Here is a 12,474-nt window from a genome sequence, read left to right on the forward strand (position 1 = left end):
TGGACGTTGAGTGTAATTGTCAAATTCATACAATTTCTTAAAAATGCCAGGTGCAGTTTCGGAATTTATAGACGATATTGAAGATTTAATATCTTCACAGGACATAACACCTAAAGAAAGGTATGCGAGTAGAAAAAATGTAAGCGTAAGATCAAAGAAACGGGAAAATAAGGAAGTAGAATCCGTTGAGAAGATTATTTTGGAAAGTGTTGTGCCAGGTATAACCTAAAATTACTTGATATATTATAATGTGAAACAGATATACTGGTGAACATAAATATAATTTAATCTTTCGATTAAAATGGTTAATACGATTTCAAATGTTGCATGTTTTTATTATTTACTTTAATAATAACTGTTCATTCACAAATATAATTCACAAATCAGAACACTTGTGTGGACTGTACACACACTTTAAAGCACAAATTAAAATGTAATATTTTCTGTATAACTAATATTGTAAAACATTACCATAAAATATTATAACTATGTTAATTATGTAGGTACCCAAACAATATATGTTAAAACATGGGGCTGTGCACACAACAACTCAGATTCAGAGTACATGGCTGGCTTGTTAGCAGCTCAGGGCTACAAGCTCACAGAAGATAAGTGGCAAGCACAATTGTGGTTGCTAAATTCTTGCACTGTTAAAAGTCCTGCCGAAGATCATTTCAAGTAAGTTGTATCTATCAAAGCTTCTATATTAGTATTAATGCCTTTAAGTATAACATAAATTTTCAAATATGCGTAGATTAATGAACTTTGAACTGATTATCTTATTATAGAAATGAAATAGAGCTGGGTCAAAGTCGTGGTATACATGTGGTTGTCGCTGGCTGTGTGCCGCAGGGGGCGCCACGCGCTACATACTTGCAAGGACTGAGTGTAGTCGGAGTTCAACAAATTGATAGAATTGTTGAAATTGTAGAGGAAACATTAAAAGGTATGTTCAATTGAAGATTTTTTAATTGCCTTAATAGTAAAAAATATATATATATATAAAAATATATACTTAGTTTGTAATGAATAAACTCATAAACTAAGTATACAGTTAAGGTAATATAGATGATATACACCACAATTATTGATTTGTGGTGAGATTTTGTTTCTTTATTTATCACCAATAGTAATATTGTTTTTTTTCTTCTGATGTATTGTTAATACATCATAAGAAAAAAAACAATATTTTCGAAATATACAGAATTCTTTAGGTGACAATAGAACTTATAACTCTCAAATCTGTTTTAACATTAAAAACTGTAGAAATATAATTTAAAATATAATATGTCTGTATAAGTTATCATAATATGCAATGTAAATTAATGAATATTATATAATTTCAGGGCACACAGTCCGTCTCTTTGGTCAGAAGAAAACTGGAGAAGGTCGAAAAGCTGGAGGCGCCTCTCTTCTCTTACCAAAAGTTAGAAAAAATCCTCTTATAGAGATTATATCCATCAACACAGGATGCTTAAATCAATGCACGTATTGCAAAACAAAGCATGCAAGGGGTGAACTCGGTAGTTACCCTCCAGAGGAAATAGTTGAGAGGGCAAGACAATCTTTCAAAGAGGGTGTTTGTGAAATATGGCTCACTAGCGAAGATACTGGTGAGATAATTTATTTATTTTATGAGTTATGTTGAAAGTCAACTTATTATGGTGTAACTTTGTGTCCCTTCAACAGATTTTTAGGAATATCAAAAGCTATGATAGGTTTTGTTTTGATCTTTTTAAACTGACAATGTCTGTTCGTACTTTTTACATTCGTTTTCTTTTAACCATAGCACCTCTGTGGTACAAACCTGGCCAGTAACTATTTTCTGTCTCTAAAATTAATAACATGTAAAAAATAAATCATAACAATTTAGTAAATTGCAATCAAGAATCCACTGATCATAGAGCTTCAAAATAAGACCATAACTGATCTGCTATGTGCAGCTATCCCCCTTAATCACTGGAACAAAAATCGGCTAATGCTATTAATACTCAAGATTTGGAATGTAAATGCTACAGATAAAAATTAACAAATTCTAACTAGTTGCTTTTTTAACTGTCTTATAAAATAAAATTGGTTAACATTCAAATTAAGGATTATTAAATTTTTTTTATCTTGTTTTGTTCAACTATAAGTTAATGTTATTTTCTATAGTAAATTTTTTTAAACAGAAATTATTCAAACTGGCAGGAACATATGGACGCGACATTGGCACAACACTCCCCGAGTTACTTTGGAAACTGGTAGAGGTTATCCCAGAAGGTTGCAGGCTGCGTCTGGGTATGACTAATCCACCATACATCTTGGAACATCTTGCAGAAGTTGCCGAGATCATGCACCATCCAAGAGTATACAAGTGAGTGAGAATTGCAGATATAACTGATAGAAAGAAAAAAACATATGTAATGTTATGTCTTCCTGGGTGGTTTTGCTTAAGGTGGTGATTCTCAAGAGAAGAGTTGCCAAAATATGTGACATATTATATTGCGCAAGAGTGTGCATAATTACATGTCCACTCACTTTACCAACACAACCTGAATGAGTGCAGGGACAGGACCGATGGCTTTAGGTGCTTTCGTAGTTATGGAAGAGTAAACTTAAAAGTTTAAAAAAAGGGCCCAATAACATTGGTGATGAACTTATTAAATGAAGAATTAGTAAATGAATCAGCTAAAAATATGTAGATTTATTTAGTTTCGTATGTATCTAGTTGAAATAACAACAGAATTTTAAGATTAATGCAAACTTCAGACCAAAATGGTCTTAATAGGAGATGTAAGTCAGTATTGTTCCTTTGTATTTGTAATTTGTACCATTATAAGCACCTTAATCCGGATTACATGGCCGACACGGCAATGCGACGAGTTCCGCTACTGTGCTATGTAACATATTGTTAAAATTTTAAATAACCACTACAAAATATATTATAAAATTTTCAATCACAGACCCTTACTGCTCCACTGCTGTAAAAACCATTTTGAATCCAGGTGTTTGCGGGATCCAGCAATTAGATCTCGGAATTCAATAGCTTACTGCTATTGAATTCCGACCAAAAAGACCTCTTTTTCGTGGTTTTAATTTTAACAAGCTGCATCTTAAGTGGTTTATTAATATTTTTAGATAAAGATTAAGACCATGAAAACATCCCGTTACTTTATTTATTTTTTCCTTTTTTAAATATTAATTCTATTACTTTTTGATCTGTAAGCTTTGGAAACTTAATATAATTTAATCTCTATCAAGTCATAAACTCTGCGCTTTACCGCTCTTTACTCATAACCAGTTTATGGTTAAATGGCGGGCGTAGAACAAAAATATAATTACTATAATTCGACCCATAACGCTATTTTGAACCAAGTAAATCTTTTTATATAATTATATCAATATTCCTCATATTGATAATTTAGCAAAAGGGCAATGCTTTTAATCCACGCTTCTCTGTAATCGCGGGATCTCGCAAATTTTTCCCGGTATACCGGGATTGCATTCCCTTGTAGCGACTTTGTGCGTTGGCGGTCGTGACGACATACTGCCAGCCTATTTATTTTATAAAAAAAAAAACAGAAGTTTTTTGGCGGTTGGAATTGGATGACAAGTATGACGTGTCCTTTTACCTGTGACGACCACAGATAAATGCTAATATAATTATTATGACATGATAATGACGATTAATGTTGTTTGCTTATTTTTTTAGTTCTGTAATATATAACTATAATTATATGAAGCTAAGATATTATTATTTAATGTGTTTCCAGGTTCCTCCACGTTCCAGTTCAGTCTGGAAGCGACCAAGTACTATCAGACATGAAGCGAGAGTACACGAGGGCGGATTTCGAGAGGGTCGTCAATTTCCTCAGAAATAAGTTAGTATGTCGTATTATATCGATTAAAAAAATTCACAAGAGGCCTGGAAGTAAAACGTTCAGTAAAAGTAAACTTTACGTTTAACACAATTCTGTAATATCATAAAATTAGATTATTAATATAGATTGAAAAGTGCTTGTGAATTACTAATTGAAGTATATTTTGATTTTTAATATTAAACTACCTAACAATCAAAATAATATATATATATATATATACGAAAAGCACGCATAACACGTCTGTGGATACTTGATAGCTTATTTTTTTTACCAATGGTTTAAAAATTTTAGAATATATATTTTTTTTTATTTTCGTACTAATTTTTAGAAACATGTGTTTGAACTATTTAAGAAAATTAAATTGAAATACAATTTATATATTAACACAATAATAAAATCTATATATGTAGTTTATTATATATGACCAACCTATTTGATATTAAATAATATCAAAGTGTCAATAAATGATCCTGTTACCCGATATTCATTTATTTTTTATTTTGTCCAGGGTACCAGGGATGACAATTGCTACAGATATTATCTGTGGATTCCCGACGGAAACGGAAGAGGATTTCAATGATACTATGACTCTATGCAAGAAATACCGATTCCCTTCGCTGTTCATAAACCAATTCTTCCCTAGACCGGGGACACCGGCCGCTAAGATGCAGAGGGTAAGTTAACATTGACGACTTTATCAAGAAAATTTGGGGGCTATTTACTCAATACTACTACTGTAATTATTCAAATCTTAAAACTTTTTTTAAAGATATTTTATACTTTATTGTACACCACAAAGAGAAAAAAGGAAACATAGATGCATAAAATTAAAAGAAGCATATGATTTAGACGACGTGATTCCTTTATTATTTAGTTTTTATTTACAATAATTAGGCCTTCTGTTGGTAAGTGGTAACCCCCCACAGACAATGGTATAGGCGCCGTAAGAAATATTAAACATTGCCTACATCGCAATGTGTCTCCAACCCTGGTAACTCAGTTTTTTTTTTGTGTCTGTAATTAACTGACCCACTCACACTTCAAGCCGAATATTTCGTAATACAAATAAATAAAATATTCTAATGTAACAATTTCAATTAATTTATGCAATAAATCGTTTCAACCAACTATTTCCAATTGTCAGGTACCAGGACAAGAAGTGAAAAAACGTACAAAGGAACTCTCCGAATTTTTCCGATCGTACGAACCGTACGGTCACAAAGTAGGCCAGGTGCAGGAAGTACTGGTCACAGATATATCTCACGATAAAAACTACTACGTTGCCCACAATGAGTTCTATGAACAGGTTTTAGTACCCAAAGAAGATAAATACATGGGCAAAATGGTCACCGTCAAAATCACAAGCGCGACCAAATTCTCTATGATGGGACAGCCAATAGACAAACCAAAGATGCCGGGTTTGACGCAACCCTTAAAAAAAGGTGAAGTGTCAGGATTAAGGCGGGAAAACAAGATGGCGGTGCCGATACCGATTGTAATGCTCTTGTTCGCGGTTATAGTGCGATTGATCTGGATTTTCTTATAATGTTATTGTAAATATACTGTTAAATAGATTTTATTTAGTAATAAAATATTTTTCTAAGTTACTTTCTGTTTGATTTCGACTAAACTTCTATTTACAATTTGCTCCAATTAATAAATATTGTGAGATGTTAAATTGAAAGGAATATTTAATTGACTATTAGTTCAATTATTTTATTTTATTATCTGAATTAAACACATTGCGAAAGCTAAATATAAAATTTACTAATCTATTTTTGAAAATTAAGAATTTCTGAATAAAATTTAAAAAACAAAAACAATTTATTTATTAAAATGAATGCAATATTAATTTACAATACACATTGTTTATCATTACATAGTATAAAACAAAGTCGCTTATCGCTGTCTGTCTCTGTATGCTTAGATCTTTTAAATTACACGATGGATTTTGATGCGATTTTTTATTTAATAGATAGAATGATTCTAGAGGAAACAATAAATACTTAATGCAAGTACAAAATAGAAGAGAAACACTGACAATTTTAGAGGTTTCTGAAGTGATGTCGTAAATAAACACATTTTTTGAGCTTACATTGCATACGCTGGCTGAACCCTACGAGATAGTTCAAAATAATGTACTACAGTATTGTACACCTTATAAAGGGCTTCAAAAAAGTCCCTGATGGTATATGTCTATCTCTTAGGGACAACTCACAATAACCATTTTGTAACTTTTATTTTTTACGAGAAATAATGCCTTATTTTCGAAGCAATTTTAAGCAACACAGCATTAATCTTCATCCAATTACGTACCTTAAATACATTGTGAATTTAATATAGATCAATATGGCCCCGTACAGCATGTAATTTAAATGAATATTTTCGAAGATACATATTTAAAACTCAGGGATAGCGGTTTGTATTGTCTAATGACTGAAAAACTGTGAACGTTTTAAGACATTACGTAGTATATTAAGTATCAGCATTGCAACCGTGCGAAGCCGGGGCGAGTCGCTAGTATTCTATAATTTATATATTTAATATGTCAATAAATTTCTTTTTTTTCAACGCAACGCCCGGGACATCCTACTGCCACTGGGCCTCGAGTACAAATACTGAGTCAGAACAAATTAAATGTAATTGATTTTGTCTATTGCGAAATGATTTTGTTACCTATTTTTATAATATTTTGCAATGTTAGCAGTTAATCCTTTAATTGGGCCGCCGTGACAGGAATTTGTTGGTAAATCTTAATATTTAATAATACATAATAATATATCATAGTGAGCACCGCGAAGAAAATAAAAAAAAAAAGTTGGTATGGATAACTTAAGCTTGGGCTAATTATATACTATGATGACTCAGTGTTAGAACAGATTGCGGTTTCAAATCCCGCCAAGCAAGGAAGTTTTGACGTGGTTAATAAGTGTTTATATTCAATAACGCCGTCGAACACAACGGTGGTGAAGGAGTTTTGTTTTCTTTTATTTATCGAGAGGAAAACTGCACGTGTGAGGATGAAATTTTGCCCTATGTGGTATCAACTCGCATTGGAGCTGTGTAATCGAATGAGCCAAAGCTCAAAATGAGTCTCGAGACTAAAGGACCTGAAGAAACCCTGTTAATTTACTACTTTTACCAAAACTATCTGTGTTGCTTTTTTTTAAACACTATAAAAGGCGATCTCTGACGATTAAATGATTTTTCGAGTCTCTTTTGGGCATTTTCGGATAATCATCAAAGTTTTAGATGTTGATGTTATGTTTACACTTGAAAAATGTATCCTATAAAGATATCAGACTGTATTCCGATATTTTTCGTTATTAAACAATTATATAAACACATGAACAGCAAAAATTATGGATTTGAACTCAGGACTTTTCGTTAATACCATGTATTCAATTCATTGAACTGTCTCAGATATTAAACTTCTATAATTATTGAATGATCTATTTTTGTTTAAAATATTCTCTCAATTAGCTTACTCGTTTCTAGCGGGCGTTGTGTAATGGGTTAAGTAATTTTTATTATATAATATAATTGATTAATTATATATAATAATTAATATATATATAATTGACTTTAAGTACTCAACGGTCCAATAAACGTGAATAAAAGATTGAAATAGATAAACTATTGTCTGTTTTATTTAAAATAAAAATATTTGAATCTAAAACGGTTAAGATCTATTAAAATTGTGTCTAGGGCGCAAATGTTTTTTAAAAAAAACTCTCTCAAATCTCGAATAGTTAAAAAAATATAACCTGGTAATATTAAAGTACGTTCCAAATTCAAATTAATAAAAATTTAAAGGCAACAGTCGCACACTTAACATCTTCTTTATAATGTTGAAACGTGTGTTCAATAAAATAAAATAATTTTCATAATAAATATTAGTATTCGTTTGTTTTCAATTACGATTTACAATTTTAATGTATGTTGAATCCTTGTGAAATTATACTGAGTTTCTTGCCTGTCGATATAATCAGCATTGCAACATTGAATTTTTCTCGTAATACGATTCCCAAATATCTAAATTCTTCAATCGGCTTGAAATGAAATCTCTGGTCCCTTGGACCCCAAACATGAACGTAGGTTACGCTTGTCGCTTGGACGATAAAACCGAAAATAAGGACAAACTATAATCCTTTGTACTAAAAAATAACTATAAGCTTACAATTCGTTTGTTTAGCAACTCGTATTTCGTACTAAATATGTACAGGTTTGAAACAAAGAGCAATCCGACACAATTCCGCTCTGCTGCCTCTATTCACTCGATATTATATAAGATTACGTCGCATCCGTCCCTCACTCAGTTGTAGGATATATTTATTAGAGAATTCGTTCTAAAGGGAAATTTTTTAGTATTGAAACATGTCGTACGCTCAGCCTGGGGGTAAGAGACAGAAGGTTCGGGAAGTGAGAGGATCTGATAACGTTGATTATTTTCAAGGTAAGAATTACGAGCTATAATATTAGTATTAATGCTGAACAATACTTTGTATTGCTGTTTTCGGCTCGAGGATGGGTGAGACGGGCCCGACAGGCATATTAATAATGATGATACGGCTGTTGCCCCATTGATAGTGTAAGGGGTGACTTATTCCACCAGTGCCATTGGCTTATCAATCTTTTTAAGTAAGTGCATATACATAAATATATTCTCTGTAATATTTGAGTGGAAAGCAAATAGAGAAACAAGATTTTTTTTAACATTGCCTAATTTACGAGAGATTGAAAGAATTCGCTTAATTTAATTTTTGGTCCTTAAAATAATCCTTTAAAATAAAAATTGTAATTTTATTTTTTGGTTAAAAACATATATTTTTTTAGTATATTATACTGTATTATATTATGTGTTTTTTACTGTGTTTTTTAGTATATATGGTATATAAATCTTATGATTGAAAGCAATAATTGTAAATATTTTAACTAAGTCAGTGATTTAAGTTTATTATTTGTTACTGTACCAAAATTAATTACAAAAAAAATATACACTTAACAAGTCAATGTAATTGTAATTCCGTATATATTTTAGGCATAGAGAAAGTAGAGTATAATAACATGGCAACATCCACGGATACAAATAGTTACCGTTACTACAACAGTAGTGAGAGGGTCCACTCTAGAAGCATGGAGGACTGGCTCAAATATAGCGTTTCGTTGACAGAGTTTAGATATAATGGTATGAGAAACACATTAAAATACTATATAGCAATTTTATAAAGGGATGCTATTTTATAAATGTAATTATACATTTTCATTTAGGTTCAGACACACAAGGCAGACCAACGTTCTGTCGATCTTGGGATGACAGCTCCAACACCATAGACAATTACAAACGTTGCATCAAAGCGTTCTACGACTTCTGTACTAAACTTGGCATCAAATACTGGACCGCTTTCGATACAGATTTAGTTCCGCAGACAGATAACTGGGAGGAGAATAAATCCAATTGGGATGAAATTGTTGAATACATAAGTGAATTGTCGCAAAGAAGCCAAATTAAATTGATGTGGTTAGCGCCTGATTTACATTCGCATCCGAAGTGAGTATTTACGAAAAAAATAAACAATAACCTACGTTTACATTTTGCCGGTTTTTTGAATTTGAATTCTCATTTTAATATTAGCATCTGGTAGCCTTTATAAAAACGAAATCCAGGTAACAGGTTTGAGAGAAAATAATAATAGTGAATATTAACAATATTTATTATCTATGAGAATTAGTCTTTATTTAGTTATTGCAATTCGGAAAAACGAAAATGTTCAAATAAAATTTATAATAATTAAGTTCTTTATAAAAGAGTTAATAATTGATTAATATAAATAACAATTTATAGATATATATCTGGTGCTTTTACGAGTAACGAGGCTTCAACGTTCGTGCAAGCGGCGACGCAGATAAAAAAATGCTTAGAAGTGTCACAACGTTTGAACGTGGAATGCTTTCTCTTATGGCCATACAGAGAAGGCTACAACGCCATCTTCCAGACAGATGTTGCCAAAGAAATAAAATTATTCTCCAAACTTTTAAAAATAACAGCAGAGTACAAAGACAGGCTTAATTATAAGTGTCAATTGCTTATAATGCCGTATTATAGTAGCTTCGGGAGGAATTATGGCGGTTATGGTAATTTAACATGGCAGCCCCAGAACACTTGGGACGGGGATGTCCTGAACCGATATATGTGGGATATAACGAGTTGCTTGTACTTTTTGAAATTCCATAACTTGGATCGTTATTATAAAGTCTGCACTCCACCTGGACATCATATGTATATGGCCGGCGTGTGAGTATCCGAATTTATAAGCTTTATTAAATATGTGTGATATAAACGAAAAAATTAATTTAATTAAAATATGTGCTGTTTAAATTAATGTTAATGTATATTATGAGATAAAAAATATATATTATGATCTTATAATGGTGCTATTATGTACTAATCGTAATAATAAGTCTGATATTTGTTATTATAAGAAACTAATATATAAGGTAACTTTATTTATTATATTATTACTCATTTTAAGTTTTTACATAATGCGGCATTTTTAAGATTCTAAAAGTAAGAAACCATTGTAATAAAAATATAAAAAGATCTGCTGTCTATAAAATATTATCTTCTTCAACAGATACAACATGTTTGGCGGTGTTGCCATAACGAATCAGTTCGACCAATCCGACATCAAAACCATTACATTGATGATGAAATGTATTATAGATCAAGTAAGTGAGCCCGTCTCATAACAAACACAAGGGATATAACATCTTAGTTCTGATTCCCATCGACGATGAATGATGAATTTTTTCTTAGGGTGCAATCTGCAGTCACCAGAACGCTCATTTGCCAGTCTATTGAACAAAATTAAATAAAAAAAAAATAAAGCAAACCTGCTTTAATCTCTAGCAAATTATTTTAAAAAATCAAAGATTAAGGATGGTCGTTTAGTCAGTAGGAGTCTGTCGTTAAACCCCAATTGATTCGATGTATCAATTTAATTATTAAAAGATTTCCACTTGAAATGGTACAGATATGAACCTTGATCCAATGTCTTTCTTAACTTTCAGTACGCCGTGGTATTCGCAATTGTAGCCTAAATGTGGGATAAAGGCTCACTCAGTGTATCGTGTATCGACTTCCATATGCGAATATTTTAATACTAATTGTTGCTAATTTAATCAGCCTCTAATATTTATAGCGATTTCTGGAATGTTCCAATTATAAAATAATGCATTGCTCAAAGACAATGAAACCCCTTAAATGTACTACTCTGGGCAATGACCATCTCTTATGTTAAGGCGAAGTATGCATGTGTTAGAATTTTATCGTTGCATGCATACATGCAAGATCTCTTTTGATGGGTTTTGAAGTCCCTAACTTTGGTAACGATCCACCGTCAACAAACGTCCATGTGTGTACGGTAAAAATCTAGTAAGCAATAATAGTTGTTAATGTTATGAATACATTCTATAATTTCCATAGAGTTCAGCTCCCTCTGGTGGGATCAATCTAAGGATAGTACCGAAACGCGATTGTGACCTCCGTGATCTGATGACGTCACAGGTCAAATACATCGATGCTCTTGCAAAAGGTCTGAGGGTCGCATGTAACGTGATTTCTGAACAAGTCTTCGTTAAGCATTTACAGGTAAGGGTTTGTCTAAAGGTTTTAACATGAGTTTCATAAGAGCCATTAGTTGATAACAGGAGAGAAAGAAAGGTATGTTTATTTTGAGCCTATTAAAGTTTCTACGCCTTTTTAAATTAAAATAACCTGTTAAAATTCCTGTTAAAATAGCCCCAATATCAACTGAAAAAAAATTAAACTGTGCGTCCGTGGTTGCATCACCACGACAAGGACAAACACTAGACTGATCTGTATTTCTGACATTATTATATATTTTCCTAGGATCCGTTACGTTTTTCTCCATACAGGATATTCAATATTGTCAGCATTTTTATTTCTTATTCTCAAAAAACTTCATAACGTTCGTGGTTCTCTTTCAGCAACGTTACGCTTCGTATTATAGCGGTATCGGCTCTCGCTTAATGTCTGGTGATGTTTCTATCGAAGAGTGCGAAGAATTTTACAAGTAAGTCTTGCTTAAGCAGATTATAGAAAAAAAAAAATTTAGATACATTACATATTCAATGCAGATCAATTGATACGTAGTTAACAAAGTTTATACGAGGCTTAGACCTTATTATTAGACAGAGTTTTATTCAGCAAATGTAGGTTTCTTTAGGATGTTTCTAATGTTTCTTTACCAACAAGTAGATTGATAAAAAAAATATCATCTTTATTCTATTTAATTCTCATTTCACAGTAAATTTGTATTGGATAGGTTTAAAAAAATAATCAACTTTTTCTTGAATAATTTTTTTGGTACAAAAAACACTACACTGAATAAATAATTTTTAAGAAAAATAAACTAAAGAGGTTATATTTTAAATAACAATTATATTTTTTAATTTCAGAAAAAATCAAGCTACCAGTGAAATAATTTGTACGAAATCCGAACATTACAACATAGTATTTCAACGCTATTTAGATACATGCGATCATGTATAATATATTATATTAACCGTCATGGTCGTCTGGTAAAAA

The 12,474-nt window shown here is 31.6% G+C and overlaps 2 protein-coding genes across 2 annotated transcripts; both read left to right on the top strand.

The window, feature by feature from the left end:
- Positions 1-5,470, top strand: LOC113394215 (threonylcarbamoyladenosine tRNA methylthiotransferase). Its single transcript, XM_026631446.2, has 8 exons — positions 1-218; positions 504-678; positions 789-946; positions 1,347-1,613; positions 2,191-2,356; positions 3,756-3,863; positions 4,372-4,537; positions 5,008-5,470. Exons 1-8 carry the CDS (start codon positions 44-46, stop codon positions 5,407-5,409), a joined length of 1,617 nt encoding a protein of 538 aa, XP_026487231.2. The 5' UTR covers positions 1-43; the 3' UTR covers positions 5,410-5,470.
- A 2,741-nt stretch (positions 5,471-8,211) lies between these two features.
- Positions 8,212-12,474, top strand: LOC113394217 (xylose isomerase-like). Its single transcript, XM_026631447.2, has 8 exons — positions 8,212-8,319; positions 8,905-9,051; positions 9,135-9,414; positions 9,709-10,158; positions 10,499-10,592; positions 11,350-11,514; positions 11,874-11,959; positions 12,345-12,474. The coding sequence occupies exons 1-8, from the start codon at positions 8,241-8,243 to the stop codon at positions 12,436-12,438; spliced, it is 1,395 nt and encodes a 464-aa protein (XP_026487232.2). The 5' UTR covers positions 8,212-8,240; the 3' UTR covers positions 12,439-12,474.

This window comes from Vanessa tameamea, chromosome 16 (genome assembly GCF_037043105.1).
Source record: "Vanessa tameamea isolate UH-Manoa-2023 chromosome 16, ilVanTame1 primary haplotype, whole genome shotgun sequence".
Lineage (NCBI taxonomy): Eukaryota > Metazoa > Arthropoda > Insecta > Lepidoptera > Nymphalidae > Vanessa > Vanessa tameamea.

Coding starts and splice junctions, on each gene's coding strand:
- LOC113394217 (XM_026631447.2), top strand. CDS start 8,241: ATGTCGTACGCTCAGCCTGGGGGTAAGAGACAGAAGGTTCGGGAAGTG. Junction 10,159..10,498: donor CATATGTATATGGCCGGCGT/GTGAGTATCCGA, acceptor CTTCTTCAACAG/ATACAACATGTTTGGCGGTG. Junction 10,593..11,349: donor TGAAATGTATTATAGATCAA/GTAAGTGAGCCC, acceptor TAATTTCCATAG/AGTTCAGCTCCCTCTGGTGG.
- LOC113394215 (XM_026631446.2), top strand. CDS start 44: ATGCCAGGTGCAGTTTCGGAATTTATAGACGATATTGAAGATTTAATA. Junction 947..1,346: donor TGTAGAGGAAACATTAAAAG/GTATGTTCAATT, acceptor ATATAATTTCAG/GGCACACAGTCCGTCTCTTT. Junction 4,538..5,007: donor CGGCCGCTAAGATGCAGAGG/GTAAGTTAACAT, acceptor TCCAATTGTCAG/GTACCAGGACAAGAAGTGAA.